Below are 23748 nucleotides of genomic sequence, written 5' to 3'. Positions count from 1 at the left end.
TGTGTGATTCTCATTGTTTGCCGCATACGCATTTATCAGCGGGCTGGCGGGCGGTGCATTTCATTGCACGACTACCACTGCATGTGCGGAAGTGGCTAAATATTGGTCCTTTTCTTACTTAGGATAGACTTTCGCGAGGTAACGCCTGATTCCATTAAATATACCATAATACCACACTACACGCACCAACTTTATCTACGGGGAAGTCAATGCCTTGCAGCAGGTGTCTATGAGCTAAGAGAACTAACAACAAAAAGTTTTTCTGCGCTGGTAAACTATCACGTATTTGTTTAAACTACATTTTAGATTTCTTGCGTCGATGAAAGAAGATAAATAAATAAATTTAAATTATATTAATAAGCAAACTAATTACTATAATTATACGAAGTGCTTTTTAATAATCATATGACATAAGAGATAATTTTCTAAACGAAACAAAAAATCAACTTGTAAAATGAATTGACGAAATAGAAGGTGCATGGCGTTGATATATACAGCGTGAACAAACTTGATACTTGAATATATTTAATATCAAATTTTTATTACTAAACATTTAGCATCATGCAAAATTTGCTACAATTCATTTGCAATAAGAATGCAGTGAATGATAATTTTCTTTTGTAAACTTATTTCCTTCCAATTTCTTAGCGCCACATTTTCTCGTTTTTTTACAACCTTCTATTTAACTTCATTTTAAATGACTTAATTTTATATATATTTTTATCACTATCAACTTTGCTTGCATAAACATAAACCCAAGTGGTTTTCTCGTAATATCTATAGTCTAAATTGTAATACTCTTGATTGTATTAAATAAATGGAAAATAATTAGAAATGATTTGATTGGTTATAATGTAATTGACTGCATTCTTAAAACGTATGAAATATAAGTAATTTTGATACTTGAATCGGTTTAAAAAAAAACTTCTACGCTATTTCATGTAAATACATAAATACTTGAAAAATAAGTGATGTGAATTTGTGTAGGTAAAAATAAAGCCTTCTAAACAAAGCTCGAATCCGGAACTTCCATCTTTAGCCGCCTGTCGTCGCTATTGGCCTCGGTGCGGGGGTTCTTATTCTGTGCGAAGGTTCTACGGTGCACATCGATACAGATAAACACAAAACACTTGACACTTCAAAGTGGGTGAAACTTTATAAGGTACCATACACAAATTCCCCTACGATTGTGAAACACGATTATCTCGAACATATGTACTTTCCCTTACCTACCATGCAATTAAAACCATGGATAAATTTATTTCGTTAATTCTAAACGATTTTAAAGTCATTTATGATAGATAAAATTTATCCACTGTTACGCTATGTATAGGAGATTGCCTTATTTTGTTTATAAATTAAGGAATTTTATTGATGCCATGTTCAAATATTTGTTCACGGATCAAAATTTGGTAGAAAAAAAAGTTACCAATTTTTTTATTTAAAAACTAAATTAAAATGATCAAATTGTTTAAAACTCCTTAACCGTATATTAAGACAATCTCCTATTCAGTTATTTTTTTATATTTTACCGATGAGAATGAAGTAGTTTCAGACTGCGAATGATTATGTTCTCTCTTAATGGTTTCAGTTCAACCCCAAAAGCTTCACCCCTTACCGTGCAACCTACCCTTGGTGGCTTCGCGCCCATGTTGAAGAGTATCAAGCCATTTGGTTCGTTCGTACGGAACTTGAATGATATCGTTCCGGTCTTCACCGCTTCCCATTTTGGTAGTATCTGAAATGACAAAATAATGTTAAAAGATAATTATTTATTACTTGATCATAACTCATCATAATTTATTCCTATATCCCCAAGATGGAGCAAAGGAAGTCCATAATACGTCGCCATCCCGAGCGGTTTTTAACTTCGCGCCTTCACTCCTGCGGTGATCATCCGCCGCCAGGTTTGCTTTGAGTGGACACGTCTTAGCGAAAATATGATCATAACATGGATATCTTATCAACATAATATGCATTACATTGCAATAAATATACAGAAATATCTAGGAAGTCTAATTGCCTTTGAACGAAAATAATGATGTATCAGATATCAAGGGAATGACCTGCACTTGTGCCTTTGGCCTCGAGATAACGCACACGTAGTAATTGTGGGCCTTTATTTAAAAGAAGATAATAATTCTCTCTTCACTCCATTGCTGGAAGAGCTACAAATGTGGGAAATATTCCCGGGACTTGCCACATAGGTGGCATTCTAAATAAATAAACAGAACTTCTCAGCATTATCTACAGCGTGTTCCTGAGCACAAACCCAAAGGATAATTGAGATATATCGTGGCTTTAATAGATATTCGTCTGACACAAACCGTAATTGTAACCAAAAGCGGGAATTATAAAGAATTTTTTGAACTAAATACAAAGTAAAGGGTCTATGGAAGACCAGCTCCTCGCGGTGGTCCCTGAATAGGTTCGCTTACACACATATACAAAAATCACAAACGAATACACACACATATACACCATTCGCGTGCCTGTGTGTTATACGGTAACAGATGGTATTCCATTAAAAACTAAAAATGTGTATAACTCCTTCATTTTTAAATACGTGTGTAGAACAAGATATTGCGTTATTATATTTATATAAGTATGTTTGTATATACACATGTGTGTATACTAATGTATCTTTATGTGTATGTATATGTATAAATATACTTTCAAATGTATAGTATATTTTAAATTTTTTATTATGTACACTCTGAACAACCCTCTCCTTTATGTCTCTCTCATCCAAAGGCTGTCTGGTAGAGATCGCCTCAAGCGATAAAGCCGCCCCTTGCACCTTCATATATTTTTTTAAGTTATCTACGTCATTTTGTTACATTTATTTATTATTTTTGTATCGAATTTTGGTGCAGTATAAAGTACAAATTATTAAAGTATATATATGTTCCTTCTACTTTATTTAGTTACATACTCGTAATTGTATGAAATAAAAAGTGTACGATTTAAAACTAGAAATGTATTTCGATTGTAATTTAATTTCAAACCTTCGCGTGACTGTCGGAGGACTGAATTAAAAAAAAATGCTCGATAAAAAAATTATTGCCACTTCACAATAGTCCAAGGTCAGAGCACAATTACAGCTGCAGGCCTGATTCCGCCGGAGTACTAGGAATTGTAATCATTAAACCAATTATAAGTTGCGGCGACCTTGGTTCCGTACATGCAAGTCCTTCGACTTTCACACCGACAGATCGTGGTACCGATAAACATATTAATTTGTATACTATTATATTTATAACACTGATGACATGCACTTGTAATTTAATCATTTATTTAAAAAACATTTTATATAATTCATGTATAACGGTGAACTTAATGCCGAAGGCTTACTCTACCAGTGAACCTCTAGGAAGTCCAGAGATAAATTAATAAAGGTAGGTGATGAAACAAATAAAATTGAGTGGGATAAACATCATATTAAAATACCTTAGATCAGTGATTCTCAAAGTAGCCTATATCGACCCCTAGGGGTCTATGACAACCTGCAAGGGGTCTACGTCAGCGAAAAAAAATTTGGGGGTCCATGAAATGAAAATGGGGGTCCACGATAGTGGATCTCAACACATACACTGTACTTATTTATTTACATCATACTATCTTATAATATCAAAACATTTACATTATTTATAGAATCTATGAAGTAAAAAACTTATTATATATGTTTATAAAATTGTGTAAGTTGTAGGATGTTGGTATAATAGATTGGTTTAGTTGGTATAGTAGATACAAAATTTTATTTCGAGTAGTTTTAATTTAAATTCAATTAATAAATGTATAAATTAACATGTGTTTTTACTTAAGTACTAAGTTTTTAACACTAAACTTCACTACAGTTAGAAATTTACAGGAAATCAATATCAGGTAAGTAGGGGGTGTACCCAACACGGAAAAACATGGCAAGGGGTCTACGACACAATAAAGTTTGGGGAGCTCTGCCTTAGATAAACATATTAATGGCTACTAGTACTTAATAATTTTGTGTGCGTGTGTGAGGCTATATGATATTGCAGAAAGAAAGTGACAAACATCAGTAGGCATTACATAAGGTGGACCAACTACATAGATAAGATCGCGGGAATCGCACGACATGTCATCGTGGCAATTGGTTGAAAAGAAGGACATTTAAATATTTTTAAATTGATTGTAATATTCAAATGTAAATGTCGAATAAATTCAACTTGAAAATATTTTATTCTTCTACCACTTCTTAGGAATAAGTGTCTATAACTCGAAAATAACAGACGGAAAAAAACTTGGAACGTGTTCTATTTAAAAAAAAAAAAAAAACATTACGTAATGTTACACATTTGGTTAAATCCAGTAATTAAATCTTTTAAACACAAAAATCTACAAGTATGACTTTAAAAGATGTAAGATAAAAACAAAATATTTACATTTTAAAATTTAAATATGGAATCTTAACGAATTTCCTTTCCCGTATCATTCCATGGCGGTTTTATGTTCACTTTTTACAGCCCTCTAAAAATTTTAGACCATTTTCTCTCGCATCGAAAATAACTCGGAGTTTAATCTTAATTTATTAAATTCATATTTTACTGCATATTATTCGTGGATGGAAGATATTAACTAAGTGCACATTTCTATTTGAACGATTTTTGAAAATAATATGTTGTTCTATAGAAATTAAACAAACAAATTCACCTTACACTTCGATCACAGTTTTAAATTTTATTAACCTATTTAATTTATATAAAGTTTACTGAACTTAACACAAACATGGTACGTTTAATGATTTGCGTTTTATATTACAAACGAGGTCAATAAGGTTTAAATAAAAACATAAATGTTTATATTCATAATCCGTTGACCCGTAACAAAATAAGTGCTACCATCGACCCTTACTCATAAAGCTTTGGAAGTGATTATAGCAATTTTACTAATACATTCGGATATGCCTTAAACTCGGGCCCCGAAAAATGACTTATTACGCGTCAAAGGGACTTATTAGGTTACTTGGAGGTAAATTGCAAAGTCATAAATTCAAATTACGTATCAAACTGGCCAACGAACGCGGCCCCTGTCGAACTAATTTGAAGGCTTTTGAATAGATTGAACAAAATCTCTTGTTACTTGAGTTATTACTACACTTTTATACAATATTTATTGTTAAATATATTCCATTGTCTCTGAATTATGATATACTAGAGACAGTTTTAATTATGTCTTTCCATCTCTTTCTAGAGTGTCTAACTTAAATTCACATGACTAAGTTAGGAAAGCTTCGAACCAACTCCATGCGATCATCATCGTGGAATCTGAAAAACGATGACTTAATTTGAATTAAGCATTATCCACGGAGCCTTCTGTTCCGTGAATTCGTGTCATATGAAGCTATAAAAGCCTTAGGACTAACAGAGGTACGACTATCAAAAATAATATAAACACTTCGCTCCTCGAGTAATCGTCTACTTAGATGTTCCTCCCATAGTATCGACTTTACTCTCTCTTACGCAATACGATCTAGAATACCTCTGGAACGCGCTTCACCTCGATATCAGGATGATCAGGAATCGATGCGCATTCAAAGCGAAGGTTCGAAAGCTGATGATTGACAGGTTGGCGGAATCATCACAATTATATATATATATATATATATAATAGTACAGTAATATATAATAGTAGTATATAATAGTATATTTATTTTTATTCTTTTCACTTTTTATTTTATTTTTCGTGCTTTATGATATTAATTTGTTTTACCGCCGAAACAGTTTAATAAAAGAGAATGACTTCGGCATTAGGTTCGGTGTTATACCATTAAATGTAATAAATGCGTAATTGTTTGATCAAAAAATTTAATATTGACCATGATTTATTTGTGTATAAGTACACGATTTTATTATTAGCTTCCAATATTTATAAATTCTATTAAATTTGTATCTAGTTTACTGAACTTCATACAAGATATTTTTAAAGATGTACATCGAACCAATACTGATCGAAGTCAGTTAGATGTTTTTATTTATTTTTGTATTATATTTATAATATGTATCAAACCTTTTTTATTATAAGTATATATGTTATATACGTATATATGTTTAAGTATGTATGTCTATGTATGTTTATGTATATTTATGTTCATTTGTTTGTTAATATGTATTTTTTTGTACACGTGAACTACCATTTATAAGTACTTTTATCTTTTCCTTACTATGCTTGTCTGTAAGAGATTGCCTTGTGTGATAAGACCGCCCATTATACTTTTCTGTATATTATTGTAAAATAATATAATAATAAATCGTGTACAATAAAGAATATTAAAAAAATAAATAGCTAAAGAAGTTTTAAGTTTATATTCGAAATCGTTGACCCGCATCGAAATAAGTGTTTGCATCGATCTTCAATCCGATGTCGGTGTCGCGACAGTCAAAGCACGGACTCCCCCGGAGTCAATTGTCGGACACAAATCGAATAACGGTCAGCCAATCTAATCGGGCAGAAGCCACTCCGGATATTTGATGAAATTCTACGATCGTGAAAATCGACGACTAACCGCATCTTTTCGGGGCGAAAATTCAATCCGCAATTTTGTTGAACAATTCCTTTCGACGGAACTATTTTTATATCTCACCAGCTGATCTCGCAAACGTCGTTTTGCAAAAAAAAATAATATACAAATAAAAAATAAGGGTTGATCGTAGAGGGGTGAATATTTAGGGTTGTATGTATTTTTGTATGCTGTATCATAAAAAAATAAAAACAAAAAATTTCGACAAAAAATTTAAAAAAAAAATTTAAGAGTGAAACTACCCTTATCACTTAGGGGTGTGGAAAATAGATAGTAGCCGATTCTCAGACCTAATAAATACGCATATAAAATTTAGTAAAAATCGGTCGAGCCGTTTCAGAGGAGTTCAAGTTCAAACACCGTGACACGAGAATTTTATATATTAGATATTGATCTTCAAATTCAATAAATTCAGAATGATTTGCGAGTAAAAATTATTATCACAAGAGCCTAATAAAGACTTACTTACACCTATAACAGTTAACATATATTACTTAACCTTCACATTTTCTATGACAGAAAAAAATAGTGCATATTTAAAGTCCCCATAGTTTAATGACAGTGTGATTTTTAATGTAATCCTTGTTTTAATTAAAATAGCGAAAAAAAACCTTTGTTTGTGTTTACTAAAAATAAAAATGTTGTTCCTATCTATTTTTTATTTATTTACACTTCATTATACACCATAGATAATAACTAAAAAATAAAAGAAATAATTTATATAGAGATACAAGACGCGGTCTTATTACTCTAGGCAATCTCTACCATACAACCTTCGAATGAGAGAGGCATGAAAGAGAAGGCAGTTTAGGGTGTACATATATACAAATACATACATTACTTTGCGCACATATGTACATAAGAGTTTTCAGTTTTAGATTTAATGTAGTTTTTCACATACATAATAAACCGTTAAAAATGTAAAAGCATCAAAGGGATGAATGTATGACTCATTTACTTTCAACAAACGCACGAACATACGAACTTTAAATCAATAGTTTTTCAGAAATAATAAACAATATTATAATTAAACAAGATAGAAATTTTCCAAATTTCGGATTTTTGTTATTATTGTGTTATTTTATTATATTAATTATACAATTTTTATAATATAATTCTTATATATATTTATTACATAGGGATTACTACATATATACTACAGACTGTACTGCTAGATGTCTGTTGCATTTCAGTTAGAAAAAAATTAAGAAAAATATTTTAGAGTGATAATTTTATACATAATGATTGTATATAGGTGTATAAAGATTTGCAAGCAAAAAGCTGCCTAATGAGCTATATTCACCACTTTAAAGCTTTTACATATATAACTTATCATCCTGTATATATTAAATAAAAATATACACATTTTTTAATATATAGCTCAACCTTATTTTTTTAAGTCAAACGAAAAATAGAATAAAATGACAAACAGACTGTAATCTAAGATTAAAAAGAATACAAAAAAATAAATTTAAAAAGCCAGTCTCACCAAATGAGCATCTCTGGTGCTGAAGGTGACAGGATCTGCGGAGTCCGTAGCAGTGCAGGCGTATTCCAGGCGGCCGGTGACTGCGATCAGCTTACTCCCCGTGCGCGCCAGGTCAATCAGGTTCAGTCGCAGCGTATCCGCGGAGAACTCCACCTGCACCAATGAAGACGTACCCATCATCATGATCATCTTCATCTGGTTCGTGGTGACAGAACGCTTAAGGCCTAGACTTTATTAAAGTATGAAACAGATAACATTTTTAAGACTTCGATAGATACATATACTTGATGATACTAATGCCTTATCTCATATACGAGTATATTCTTTAATACAATGCTTCATATATGAATCTTTCCTCTCCATAGACTTTGAATTTTTTAGTGGATAAATGTGAAATTGTTTATTATTAATACTGAACAGATGCAGACGGTGTGACAAAGTGGGGAAGAATGATAGAAGAATGCATGGAAAATAAGTAAAAGAATTTTATAAAATTTGAAGTACAAAAAGATGGAGAGGAATAAATAAAATTGTTAAACATGAAAGCAGACGGCGCAAATACTAATAATAAGACAACGAGAGGCACGACTACCACTGCATGTGCGGAAGTGACTAAATATTGGTCCTTTTCTGACTGTGTTATTTATAACCTTTTCTTTGTTCAGCAACCACTGTATTCCTGACATGGCTTCGTGCGACTTCTAGCTATTCAGTAAACTTAAAGTTTAATGCGGAAATGCTGTTTCGATATGATTGAAGAGATAAAAACGTCTTACTTCCAATCTTTAGATTCTCTTAAGGGTGGCAGCGAGCCTTGCAGTTGATGGTGGTGACAAATGAATATGAAGAAGGTAACATATAATATAAAAATAACGATTAAAATTAAGATATAAGTTCGGGAAAGCAAAAAGAAATGTAAAATGAGAAATACTAAACATAAAACGTAAATAAGGGCAGGAATCTGAAACTGTAACTAACTTTGATACCAAAGCAAGTGTGGGGAAGGAGGAGAGATGGTGAAAGGAAGAGAACAAAAGAAAATGCAATTTAGTAACAGAAATTATGAAAGACGAGAGAGGAGAACACTTATATAAAAACATTGTAGAATAAAGTCCCTGTTCTAAAACATAATAGTAGGGAACGAGACACCCAAAAAGGAGGGGTGGCATAAAAGATACTGACTGTAGTTATCGGCTTACCTTTTTCAGACATCCAATGAAGTTGGTGTGGACTCTTGCTCCGGGCAAAGCGCGAGCGTTTAGAGATCCCCCGACGTGTGCCCGGGAACTGGCTAACATCGTGAAGGAACCCGCCACGTGTGAATGCTCCGAATACACGTCGTCCACCACCGCCGACACCTGGGTGAACAATAAACTATATAATGAAACTATAGCTATCATAGTGGAATTTTAAAGCATAGGAATCCGAGAGAAAAGTTCCTAGGGATCTTACAAACTTTGCTATTTTAAAAGACGTTTTAGGATATTTTACCCTTCGAATCCGCTGAATGCAAATACGCAATAATATGACAGAATATTAATAAAAACACTTACATACGCACATGCAAACGGACTCCAAGTATCGTATAAAATACTAAATAATTTTTACTATGACTCAATTTTTGTTAATAGCGTATGTATTTATTTTTAACCAAGTTTTTCTCCTTTGATTATGTCAATTGTTAATAATTAGGCTTGTTTAGTTATTTAATTATTAATTTATTCATTATACTATATTCATTTATTTCATTATTTTAAGTGTTAATGTAAAAAATTTACTGAGTAAGAAAAGGACCAATATTTAGCCACTTCCGCACATGCAGTGGTATTCCTGCAACAAAGTGCACCGCCCGCCAGCCCGCTGATAATCCACACAGACTCTGTGTTTGGCACTAATCAGTGTAACATAACTCCTGAGGATGCCCCGTGGAGGGGTGAAATACGTGTTGAGTGGTTTAACGGTGGCAGTTGTGTAATTCGCATTGTTTGCCGCATGCACATTTATCAGCGGGCTGGCGGGCGGTCCACTTTGTTGCACGACCTTCACTGCATGTGCGGAAGTAGCTAAATATTGGTCCTTTTCTTAATTATTTATACATTCCCCGGTTTAAAAATTATATCTATAACTAATCACCCTTTATATTAAGCAGTGTTGTGTTCTTATCACATCTGTGCGCTTAAGTTATTTCATAACTTATCTGAAGAGATCACGTCTTATGAAATTTCTTGCCAAGTGCGATATTAGTCGTAAAATATATCGGAAAAACAGCGTCCGAACTTGGACAAGTCGGGCACAGATGTTCCCAAGTGTGGCTTTATGTGGATATATTGCCGGAACACGGAATAAAGAGTGCCCTCTCTCTTGCACGAGACAACTGCGTAAGTTATGTGTATGGCACTGTTGAGTTTTATCTCCCATATGTTTTTTTTATATTTTTTTGATGACGAATACAGATAGCATATAATAACACATATATACGACTTATATGTTTTATTAATCATTAGCAAATGAATTTCGGCATACATGTGGCATTCTTTTTTTTAGAATTTTTGCAATGTAGAGTGTGACGGCATTCGTTCGATAACGGTTCATGCACCTTTTCTCGTTCTAGAAATAAAGCACTTAATTTCTTAAAAATCCGCCGATGACCAGTTGTCATCGTTCTATAAAAATGCGCACTTTATTTAAAGATTCAACAAAGGAAGGCTTTTAATTTATTCCTATGAAACTATATTGTGAAGTTATCTTTCTGATTTTCTAGAAAATTCTACCAAACTACAATGATGGTTTTCAAAAACAGATCTATAAGTGTTAGCTATTTAAACAGGCGCCATATCTTTTAGAAATTTGCTTTAATTCAAAAAGTATTTTGATAAGAAAGTAGAAAGAAAACTGCTTAAGATGTCAGGGACATTTGAGAAGAAATGACTCTCGTTGTAGAGATGTCTCTATTAAAATCACCACGGCGGCCACACAATATCACCAGTAACACTGAATTGTTTCTTTTTTTAAATCTTTGACTCTGTGTTTGGCACTAATCGATGTAACATAACTCCTGAAGATGCCCCTTGGAGGGGTGAAACACGTTGAGTGATTTAGCGGTGGTAGTTGTAATTCGCATTGTTGCATGCGCATTTATCAGCGGGCTGGCGGGCGGTGAACTTTATTGCACGACGACCACTGCATGCGCAGAAGTGGCTTTATATTGGTTCTTTTCTTACTGAATTGGTTATTTATAACCTTTTCTTTGTTCCGCAACCACCGTATTCACCTGACATGGCTTCGTACGATTTCTGGGTATTCAGCAAACTCAAAGATCAATGCGGAAATGCTGTTTCGATACGATTGAAGAGATAAAAACGTCTTGAAGGCTATACCGGAAAAAGACTATTCCGAATATTTCGAAGACTGAAAAAAGCGTTGGTAAAAATGCGTTTTTTCTGACGTGGATTGCTTTTAAGTAAATCAAATTGATTTGAAGACATAAATGATAATTTAATAAAAGTATTATACAACAAAATGTGATAAGTGTAAAGAATATGGTACAGTGTTTTTTAATGCTTTATGTAAAAAGGTTTTATATTTACGATTTAATTTATCAAAATGTTTATAACGCACATTAAACCGTTCGTCCGTACAGTTATTTAATTAACAATTGTTTTCAAAAGATTGAGGATTAGTTACGAAAGTAACTTTTTAAAAAAAAGTTTAATTTAGTAATTAAGGTTAATTTTAAACTTGCATGTGCAATGTTCGTGTTTAATTAGCTTTGAAATAACATATTAACATTTGAATGTACTCTTTACGGTTGGTTTACTGTAAAATAATCAGTTTTAATCCTTGTTATGATTGAGTTGAAAATAAATATGTAGGTCGCACTCTTACGTTAGAGATGAAAAACTTTATTTACATATATTCATTTAGCTGGAAAACTTTATTTAGGTATATTTAGTAAGTTGAAATCTTTATTTAGACATATTTATTTAGTTGGAAAACTTTATTTAGGTATATTATTAAGTTGGAAAACTTTATTTAGATATATTATTAGGTTGAAACTTTATTTCATTTTTTTAGTTTAACTTAGTTTGTTCTTGTTACTTTATTTTAGTTTAACGAAATTAATTCTTCTATATCATAAAATCATTAACATGTCTTTAACTTTTTACATTTAATACTAGCTGTGCTCGCGACGTCACCCGTGTTCACCAAAAAAAAAATTTTAAATTTATTTTTTTCGTTTAAGAATTTTCCTAATAAAAGTAGCCAATTCAGAGATTAGTCGGAACAAACAGACAGACAGACAAAAATTAAATAAAATAATTTTTGTATATTTACTGTATATATATTCATATGCATGTAGTATAAAAGCGGTTATTTTAATATCACAAATAGATACTCCAACTTTATTTATTTTTATAGAATGGCGGTGAATACTGGCCAGACGATTCTGAAAGTAATAAGTTTAAAAAGTTCGATAGATTTTGTTGTGGGATCTTCTTAGATCAGACCGCATTTGTAAGTCTCATAGTTCATCTTAATTTACATATAATTATGTTATTGCTCTTGACAAACATAAATGTTCACTATGACAATTCAAAGTAGGTTATAGGATGATCTAATAAGCATATATTTCTTAGCAAAAGACTCAATTACAACAAATACTTTACTCACCCGACAAAAGCTCGTAAATGGTGTAATCTGGAAAAAAAGAAATGATTAATTAGACCATGTACCAACATTCACATTATGTTATATATACCATATCCTAATAACTCTTAACTTCTAGAAGAAAAAATAGGAAAGTGAAAAATCATAGAACCGATGGTCGTTGGGACCGAAAGGTTCTCGAGGAGCGACCACGAGTCCACCCACCAGGACCAACGTCATAACTAAAGTTACACGAAGTCAAAGAATACAGGCAGCGCAGAGGCGATAATCGTAGCAATTTTTGGGGGAGGCCTATTGCCCTGCAGTGAACGTGAAGATGAAGAATATGAAACAAGAAAAGAAGATGCTGTAGAATACAAGACGTTCACATAACGCCCAAACAATCAAGTCTAAAGAATGTACATTGCATCGCACGCTATTCCAACGATACCAATAATTATAATTTTCGTCTCGCAATCATAGGCTGATCATCAGCCTGTCTCGTATCGTATACGACAAACATCACGTATACAAACCTATTTAATGGAATTAGGCGTTGTTTTGCGGAAGTCCATCCTAAGTAAGAAAAGGATATTTAACCACTTCCGCACATACAGTGGTAGTCGTGCAACAAAGTGCACCGCCCGCCGGCCCGCTGATAAATGCGCATGCGGCAAACAATGCAAATCACACAACCGCCACCACCAAATTACTCAACACGTGTTTCACCCCTCCACGGGGCATCTTCAGGAGTTATGTTACACCGATTAGTATCAAACACAGACACTGTGATTTGTGTAATTCGCATTGTACATATTAGGTTATGTATATTTTTACTTTAATAAATAACCTATGTATTGCTTCATATCTTTTTCACGTCGCCGATTTTTATTTTAATGTTGTTTTATATACCGCAATCTACTGTTCCATTGGTAATAGCTTCAATCTGGCCATAACTCGAGCCACAATCGTGCTGCAATTATAAAATCATCGATATAGATATGAGACAACATATTGAGGAAAAGAGACACTCCCTATAGTTGACGCACAGAATATGAATTATATATAAGACTGTATCGCGGGAATCGAAGCCGCGATCTACGGTCACAAGTCCATGTCCTCTATCGCTGGACTATCACTGCTCACGCACATAATTTTCACTTCGGTTTAATGTCATGAAGTTTTTAAACCAGAGCATATGTAGATGCACGTGAGAGTCACTATTGCACCTGTAACCTGGAAGTAGACCATACTGTCAGTTTCGATTGCAGAAAAGGATATATAAAAGTAACATCGCCACGCTAGTTAGCCAACAGGAAGGACATTAGGAGTATAATCGAAACAGTTATAAAAAGAAATAAGACGTAAGTCAATAAGAGGAGAAGAGAGATATATATTACAAACAAACTTAAAAAACCGAAATGAAATTTATGACTTAGAAATGTATAACAATAAAGGATAATAAAATAATAGATACAAAATAAAACTTAAAAAAAAAAAATTAAAATTTTGAATTTTTCGATATTTTAGAGAGAAATCGAAGGAAGAGATGCGATGTATGATAGGTAACAAGGTATGAAAAGAAGAATGACAACAGAGGAATGAATGAAAGATCTAAAGCAGGAGAATTGTGAAAAAATTATTGTAAATGATATCCCTATTAACATATAGTAGAGGAGCACAAGAGGACCCCAAAACGAGGACCTTCCAGTAACATTTTTCTTTGAAAATGTTAATCTTTATTATATAATATTTTTTATCTACGTATAGAGAAATATATACGAAGTTGTGATCAAAAACAAGTTATTATAAAAATATATTTCAACACATGATATGTTTTTCGCATCCGACATGTAAGTGTCAAAAAACTGTCAGTTTTTTTTTTAATCTACGCCGCATTTTAACGAAGTACTCCACGACCTTAATGCCAATATATTGCTGTTTGCACGATTAAGCCCTATCTGCAATTCAAATATATTCCAATTCGGAGCACGCATTGAATAAAAGCGTTGCCAGAGATCTGATGCCGGGATGCAAATCAAAAATGTAACCAAGCTCTCAATAACACTTTGCAGGTGAGATACACTTTCTGAATGTCAAAAGGGCACTTAATTTGTATTTTAAACTAGCTCCTCGAACTGACATCGTACTCTCAAAAGTTCTTGGCGTATCGAAATCTAATATAAAAGACTAAATAAACTTAACTTATTTCAAACTGAACACTATTTAGTGTTTTAATTAACTAACATTAATAAAGGTTACATATAATTTTTTTTCTATTTCGATCTCACTAATGGGCAGGTTGGTTGTCATGACTCAGCGAATTGGCAAGTTTAAATGGCAGTAGGCGACTTAGTTCTGGAGCGTTTTAACATGTTCAAAACACACTGACGTACGTCTACCAGTCGACCTCTTACGGCAGAAATTAATGATGTGACAATTTTTATATCAATTATCTCGGAATATTAACAGCAAATAATCGGGAAATCCCATGTAAATAAAGTAAAGTGTTTTTTTTTTAACTATATTCTTTTTAATATTTCAATTCATGCCTTTACAACAAATTATATCTGATTCTATAGAGTTGTTCTACAATTTTTTGGCGATCAATTTTAATGTATACATATATGTAAGAAAAGGACTAATATATAGATACTTCCGCTATGTAGCAGTAGTCGTGCAATAGAACCGAGAGAGACTCGGTGTTTGGCACTAATCGGTGTAACATTACTCCTGAGGATGCCCAGAGGAGGAGTGAAACACATGTTGAGTGATTTAACGGTGGTAGTTGTGTAATTCGTATTGTTTGCCGCATGCATATCAGCGGGCTGGCGGGCGGTGCACTTTATTGCACGACTACTGCTACATAGCGGAAGTAGCTATACATAAGTTCTTTTCTTACTTAGGATGGACTTCCGCAAAGTAACGCCTGAATCTATTAGATATTTATGATCAGCATACAAGCATACAGCATACATATAGCAAAATAAAGTAATGTGATATAGATTAACAATAGAATATAAGTAAAAAATGTGATATAGAATATAAGAAAATGTAAAAGTAATGAGGAATGAATGAAAGGCAATACAGAGAGAAAGAGAAAGATAGTGGAATTGTGGAAAGAAAGAAATGAACGACAGATAATATGAAGTATGAAAGAAGAGAAAGAAAATAAAAAAAAATGTATGTGAAAAAATAAAATAAATGTAAACAATAAGTCCCTGTCCCACACTAGATGGGGGGTACGAGTATAAAAAAAAAAAAACAAAAAAAATACATATTCACATGAAGCAAGTGTTCAGTGCCAGAGGTGAGCATTGATCATGCATAGATAATGATCTGGAAGCGACAGACTGCAGACAAGTTACTCTAAATATGTTATAAGTTGGCTGCAATCAATTTACTGCTCACTTTGGCACCTATGTAAAACTAAACTTCGATAATTTTTAATTTAGTTATTTTTTTTAAATACTCATTTACTCACATGATGCTGAACGTTAAATATTGCTGAATGTTAAATATTTTAAGCTTCATAAATGAATTTAAATAAGGAGATTTAAGATTAACCCTTACAAAATTGACGCCTAATGTTGATATTTTATAATTAAAGCATCAGGTTCATCCTTCTCACAAAAAATATTGACTTATTGCTTATGTTATTTTATTTATAGTTTATTTTATGTTTATTAAATGTTACGTATATTTTACATAACAGATACAAATTTTTATTTTGAGTAGTTTTAATTTAAATTCAATTAATAAATGTATAAATTAACATATGTTTTTACTTTAAGTTTTTAACATTAAACTTCACTACAGTTAGAAATTTACAGGAAATCGATATCAGGTAAGTAGGGGATCTACCCAACACGGTAAAACATGGCAAGGGGTCTACGACACAAAAAAGTTTGGGGAACTCTGGTCTAATGGTTGGCAGTCGCGAACCTTCTTCTGTCACTTCAGTCGACCAATCGATCAACCTAACTTTAGTTCTTCTGTGGGTCTTATGTGGAGGTCAAAATTTATCTCCATTGCTCTCAACTCGACCTTCCATTTGATACGTTGTAGAATTACGTACTAAGGCTTTAGCTAACAGTCACGTATTTTTGTAACTAAAAAGAGTGCTAACACAACAGCTTCACGCATGAGCTATTTTAAAATGCTTTGCTTAAACTCTTTTGTCACCTTATCTCTATTCATGTCCACTGACCCATGCTCGCGTCACTGTACGTGTCAACCCGGCCGCTAAGCGAAGCGAGGTCGCGACCTAACCTTTTAAACGCGACACGTGCTTTGGAAAAATATCTCACAATTAATTTAACCGGTAACTAAGGCTGTTTCAATCTAAATTCTAAGGCGAGAGAAAATAAAAATCCGTAAAAAAACTTTTAAGTTAAACGATTTTTTAAACGGTTTTATTTGATACCCATATTGTGATGGTTGTGGAAAAATATGTACCTAGTCCGCCATATTGGAACGGCGTCCATCTTGAATTTTAAATTTTGACATAATCATCGTGTTTTACTAGTGTAGCCCTTTCATTTGATACCCATATTGAGGAGGTTAAGGAAAAATATGTATTCCGCCATTTTGTATCGGCGGCCATCTTAGATTTATAATGTTATTAATTTTATTATATTATATTGTCATCTATATTAAATGTGTGTAACAAATTTCAGATCAATCTGACAACGGGAAGGTGCTTAAATTTCAATATCTAATTTTGACCCAAATAATTTCCGTACGGGTTGAACTAAATAAAACCGTTTAAAAAAGAAAGATCATTTTTATCTGGTTTAAAATTAACACAGACGAGATATTATTAGAAAACCAACATTTGGTAGGAACCCTTACCCAGCTGCGTACTGCGCTGATCTTCAATAATCAACTCAAATATTTGTATTTTACTATTACAATACTTATACAGAATGATGTATAATAGATATATAATAAATAAAATAAAGATGAACTTAAGTAAATCATTTTCAAAATTCAATCACCAAATATTAAAATTTATTATTGTTTACTATCTGTCATTGCGTATTGTACAACTAGAAGTTTTTGTCGAGTCGAATTTCAACGGAAATTTTTTTATGGCGATCATATCTTACACGATGATTGAAAATAGTTGTAAAAGCTTTCATACTAATTAAAATGTATCGTGGAATAGGTCACTACCTTTCATCATTTCAACCGCAGAAAGTCCACAGCTGGGCATCCCCTGTAGATTTTCAATAGAACCGGTAGAATCAATACTATGGCTACCACTATCGCCAGGAATAGCGGAACTACCTAGCAGTGGGACCAGGTCTTATTATTATTCATAAAGATATATGACGATTCCTGCTACGTAAGAAAAGGACCAATATATAGCTACTTCCGCACATGCAGTCGTAGTCGTGCAATAAAGTGCACCGCCCGCTAGCTCGCTTATAAATGCGTATACAGAGTCACGTGACTCTGTGTTTGACACTAATCGGTGTAACATAACTCCTGAAGATGCCCCGTGGAGGGGTGAAACACGTTGAGTAATTTGGCGGTGGCGGTTGTGTGATTCGCATTGCTTGCCGCATACGCATTTATCAGCGGGCTGGCGGGCGGTGCACTCTGTTGCACGACTACCACTGCATGTGCGGAAGTGGCTAAACATTGGTCCTTTCCTTACTTCCACGATCTTGACAACAAAGTCGGTCTCGGTGGAAAATCTTCAAGATCATCATAATCATCATGTCAGCCGACAGACGCTCACTGCTCGATATAGGTCTACCCTAAAGAACGCCACTATGACCGGACACGCGCTTTCCGCATCCAGTGACCTTCCTCGACCTTGACTATTTCGTAGGTCTAGATGGACAGACTTCATCATCATCTTCATGTCAGCCGATAGATTTTCACTACAAGACATAGGGATTCCCCAAAGAACGCCACCATGACAGGTCTTATGCCGCCAGCATCCAACGAATTCCCATAACCTTGACTATATCGTCAGTCTAGGTGGACAGACTTCATCATCATCATTTCAGCCGACAGACGCTCACTTCTCGATATAGGACTACCCTAAACAACTCTACTATGACCGGACACGCGCTTTCCGCATCCTGTGACTTGTCACATCCTTGACTATTTCGTAGGTCTAAGTGGACGGTCATCATCATCATCATCAGGTCAGCCGCTAGACTCCCACTACAAGACATAGGGCTTCCCCAAAGAACGCCACCATGACTGGTCTTATACAGCATCAAACGACTTCCCTCCTTGACTAAGTCGTCGCTGCACACAGTATGGTCGGCTCCAATGGCCTTCATCTAACCACCGTTCAATACAACATAACCCTTATCAATGAGAAAAGAAAGATAATAGATCCTCATTAAACGTTATTCTTACCTCCTGTATCCTTCTTCTAACAGTCAACTTGTGCCACTGGTGATCATCGAATCTGGTCTTCGCCGGTTTGATGTGCATCTCCTGCTTTCCATTTCCTAGACCCATGGTCAGAGACAGTCCTCCATCTCGAACCGCCAGGTTGAGATAGTCTGCTTCATGGCCTGTTGGATAATTAATTCTCCATTTATTTGAACACTAATTATACACAGAATTAAGAATAAGTTTAACGCTTTATCAAGCGGATAGATAAATTGATGTGACAGTAGGCAGGCCACATAGCGCGCAGAAGAGATAGCCGCTAGGGTCTTTGGATTTTAGATTGGAGAATTTAAATGGAATCAGGCGTTACCTTGCGGAAGTCCATCCTAAGTAAGAAAAGGACCAATATTTAGCCACTTCCGCACATGCAGTAGTAGTCGTGCAACAAAGTGCACCGCCCGCCAGGCCGCTGACAAATGCGCATACGGCAAACAATGCAAACTACACAACTGCCACCGTCAAATCACTCAACACGTGTTTCACCCCTCCACGAGGCATCTTCGGGAGTTATGTTACACCGATTAGTGCCAAACACAGAGTCAAAGGGAGACTCTGTTCGACTCTGACTTTGGCGGGTGGTGCTCTTTGTTGCACGACTGCCACTGCATGTGCGGAAGTGGCTAAATATTGGTCCTTTTCTGACTTTAGACTGGAGATCACGGACTGGCAGCGGTATAGGACGTCCCACAAACTGGACAGACTTTGTTATGGTTCTCGGAAACTTATGCCCAGCGGTGGACATTCTTCGGTTCAATCGGTCGATACTATCTTCTATCGATAAATATCTTTTTTCAGCCGGTTCTGTTTCAAATCTATGCAGGAAAATGACCAACTCTGGACCTGGTGATTAAAGTATTGAAGTCTAGAATAGTTTTAATTCACCCGTGTAGAAAAGCAATCCGTTAGGTTGTCGCGTCTTAAAGTAAAGTGAAATGGCGTCTTGGGTGCTGACGATGGGTTCGCCGCCGGTCTGCGTGAGATCGTACGACAAGAATTCTGCACCACGGAAGGTTGCCTCAGAAGGTGCTTTATCTGTAACAACACAAAAAATCTTAATGACTTGAATAATCACCCTGTATATTATCAATTTTATCATAAATAATCTAAACTGTTACCTGAAATTAAAGTGGGTATGTTTTTAAAAATCTCATTAGTAAAAATTACAACATATTTTAATACACAGTGGATTGAATATTTAATGGAATCGGGCGTTACCTCGCGAAAGTCCATCCTAAGTATCAAAAGGACCAATATTTAGCCACTTCCGCACATGTTTTTTTTCCAATACCCGCGTGTCTTTGCTACAGGTATGCAGGACGTCATAGGAATGACTATATATATAGTCTATATATATGTCCTCTGTCTCCGTCTATGCATGTGCGGAAGTGGCTAAATATTGGTCCTTTTGATACAGTAGATTAAATCAAATCGTTAACAGGTAATCACACATCATACCTACAAAACTGCAACTATTCTGCTATAAAGTACTTATGTTTATTACTTTAATTTCAAAAGTAAAATTCTAAAGTACATTTAGTTGAAATAAAGTTGAAATCATTTCTTCGCTGCAAAATTCTTGATTCGATATAAGTTAGATTAAAAGTTACACAAGTTATTAAAAGTTTTTTTTAATGATTGTCACTGCAGCCCGTAAAGTTTACGAGAGAGGGACTCTTTAAAAACTTTTTGTATGAAAGTTATCGCAAATAAAAATTACGATATTACCTTTATATCTAATATATAAAATTCTCGTGTCACGGTGTTCGAACTTGAACTCCTCCGAAACGGCTTGACCGATTTTTACCAAATTTTACATGCGTATTCAGTATGTATGAGAATCGGCTACTATTTATTTTCCATACCCCTAAGTGATAAGGGTGGTCCACCCCAAAATTTTATTTTTAATTTTTTAGACAATTTTTTTGGTTTTTATTTTATTGATACAGCATACAAAAATACATACAAACCTAAATTTTCACCCCTCTACGATCAACCCTTATCTTACATTTGTTAACTTTAATTTTTTTTGCAAAACAACGTTTGCGGGATCAGCTAGTATAATCATAAAAAACAGTGATATTCATAAAAAAGTTTTGACTTTTCGGGATTTCATAAAACAACAATTTTAAAAGATTTCTTAACTGAGTGTAAATATCAGACAACTAGGCGTAAGGAGGTTGAAATTTTTACCACTCGCACTAAGCGTTTTACAAATACTTTTATCGCGCAAATAGACAAGGGGCGGAACAATCTTCCGGCGTCTTCAAGTCAAGAGTGAATAGGTTTCTTCCAGGCAATCATGTAGCATCGATTGAATATGATTAATTTGAATGATGGAAGACCTTGTATAGTATTATTTTTTTTTATTGTTAACAGTACTTAAGAATAAGACTTCAAGTTACTACTTATTTAAGTATGAACCACAATAAGCTTTAACAGTTATTTTTTTAAGAAATAGACTAATATATAGCTACTTCCGCTATGTAGCAGTAGTCGTGCAATAAAGTGCACCGCCCGCCAGTCCGCTTATAAATGCGCATGCCGCAAACAATGCGAATTACACAACTACCACCGTTAAATCACTCGACACGTGATTCACCCATCCACGGGGCATCCTCAGTAGTAATGTTACACCGATTAGTGCCAAACACCGAGTAACTAATCAGCACTAATCGGTACACGACCACTGCTACATAGCGGAAGTAGCTATATATTAGTCCTTTTCTTACTTAGTATTGACTTCCGCAAAGTAATGCCTGAATCTATGAGATAGTTATTTTTTATCTCATTGAGACAAAAAAACCATGAAAAATTTCAAAATCCCTACGTATTAAGAAATCTTAGTCGAGCATTCAACAAGGATGTGTGTGAAATAGAACCGTTTTTTTTTAATATTATTTATCCAAATAGGCTATTACAAGCACTTCAGAATAGAAAATCACTATAAAACGACAGCTTTGTTGTCCCTACAGGAAGCTACCGTTGGCTCGGAATGCAATTCTGCTGAGAAAAGCTGGCAAAAAATTCAACAGTTTCTATTTTCCAATATAGTTGTATAAAGAGTCCGCGACAATAATTACTTCTTGGGTGAGTACCTACAACATATAATTCCACACATTAACAACGGTATATTACTGTTGGACGCAATTAAAGCTTTTATATGTGTGTGTATATATATATACATATATATATATATACATATATATATATATATATATATATATATATATATATATATTGATATCGCGTAGGAGTAATGTGCAGCAGTAAAAGGAAAAACTTATATAACTTTATAAACTTTCCATAAAAAGTTTTCTCAGATTGAAACGTAATTTTTTTTTATATCGCCAAATTGATAACGGAAACTTTATGTGTGTAATAGAGGTAAACAAATTCAAGTAGAAGCTTTTAAGTTGAATATAATAACCAATTGTGCTGTTTATACTATACTAAAGCAATAAAATCTTATCTCTACTTATAACATTTTTAATTGAAAATTACGATCGAATCAAATAAATATCAATAAATTTAATCTGTGACTAATCTATTTCGCCAATGAGGGAGTCATTCAAATAACAATCGAAGCGTATAACAGTAACCAATTACTCTCGTTTATGATACCTCTGAGGCATTAGTATGCAGATTGCTGAAACCGTTCCGGTTCGAGCCGGCACGATCCGGCTCCCTGACCGGCCCAAACCGGATTAGACTAATCCAAATAATACTGTTTTATTGCCTATACAGCGATTTTACAGTTCATTCGTGCAATTTACTGCTCTGCTGCGACTATATATATATATAAATATATATATGTATGTATGTATGTATGTATATATATACATATGTGTGTGTGTGTAGATATATATTTTATTTATTTATTTTTACTTTTACCTTTTCCATACTATGGTTGTCTGTAACAGATTGCCTTGTGTAATAAGACCGCCCATTGTACTTTTTGTATATTACGAGTATTGTAAAACTTATTAAATGTATCTTAACGTGCACAAAAAAGAATATTAAATAAATAAAAAATAAATAAATATATATACATATAATAATAGTTTTTAATTTATCTCTGGACTTCCTAGAGGTTAACGGGTAGAGAAAGCCTTCGGCATTAAGTTCACCGTTATACGTGAATTTTATATAGTATTTTAAATATATATATATAGTCAAGATCGCGGCGTGGCAATCTTTTGTGGAGGCCTATACCTTACAATCGGTGCCTATCACCTGACATGATAATGATAATTGTAATACTTTTAAACCAGCCAATTCTGAAACCTTCTCTTGTCACCATATCTATGTTTGTTTTACAAAAGAGGGCCAATTTACGGCTAAGAGCCGCGAATCTTCCTTACAAAACGATTCAAAGAAAACATTCTTGTTGCAGTGTCCTCACAATATATTTATAATAATATTTTGCACTCTTATAATAATCAAAATAAATTTCAAAAAATAGGTGACGTCCAGTGTATTTTTAAGACACCAAAAAAAACTTTTAATACCAATGTCTCTTATTCGTTTGTAAAAAAAGAAATCAATTTTTTTAAAAAAAATTCCTCAAACCGTTATTGGACTAAAATTCAACAAGCATATTAAAAAGTAATTTAAAGCAAGGGCTTACTGTACTATA

The 23748-nt window shown here is 33.8% G+C and overlaps 1 protein-coding gene across 1 annotated transcript in view; it reads right to left on the bottom strand.

Moving 5' to 3' along the window:
• Positions 1 to 23748, bottom strand: part of Nrx-1 (Neurexin 1) — a 284025-nt gene that overhangs the window by 26669 nt on the left and 233608 nt on the right. The window contains exons 8-13 of the mRNA XM_068763299.1: positions 19995 to 20144; positions 19074 to 19234; positions 12714 to 12740; positions 9242 to 9400; positions 8043 to 8195; positions 1619 to 1738 (exon numbers count right to left, since the gene is read on the bottom strand). Of these exons, the coding sequence (XP_068619400.1) occupies positions 1619 to 1738; positions 8043 to 8195; positions 9242 to 9400; positions 12714 to 12740; positions 19074 to 19234; positions 19995 to 20144 (770 nt within the window). The remainder of the gene's footprint in view (positions 1 to 1618; positions 1739 to 8042; positions 8196 to 9241; positions 9401 to 12713; positions 12741 to 19073; positions 19235 to 19994; positions 20145 to 23748) is intronic.

The sequence above is a fragment of the Battus philenor genome, unplaced genomic scaffold, assembly GCF_028537555.1.
Source record: "Battus philenor isolate CCGP_79_NKW_IND1 unplaced genomic scaffold, ilBatPhil1.0.hap1 SCAF_17, whole genome shotgun sequence".
Taxonomy (NCBI): domain Eukaryota; kingdom Metazoa; phylum Arthropoda; class Insecta; order Lepidoptera; family Papilionidae; genus Battus; species Battus philenor.
Note: the sequence above shows the minus strand (reverse complement) of the source record. Positions and strands in the feature narration are given on the sequence as shown.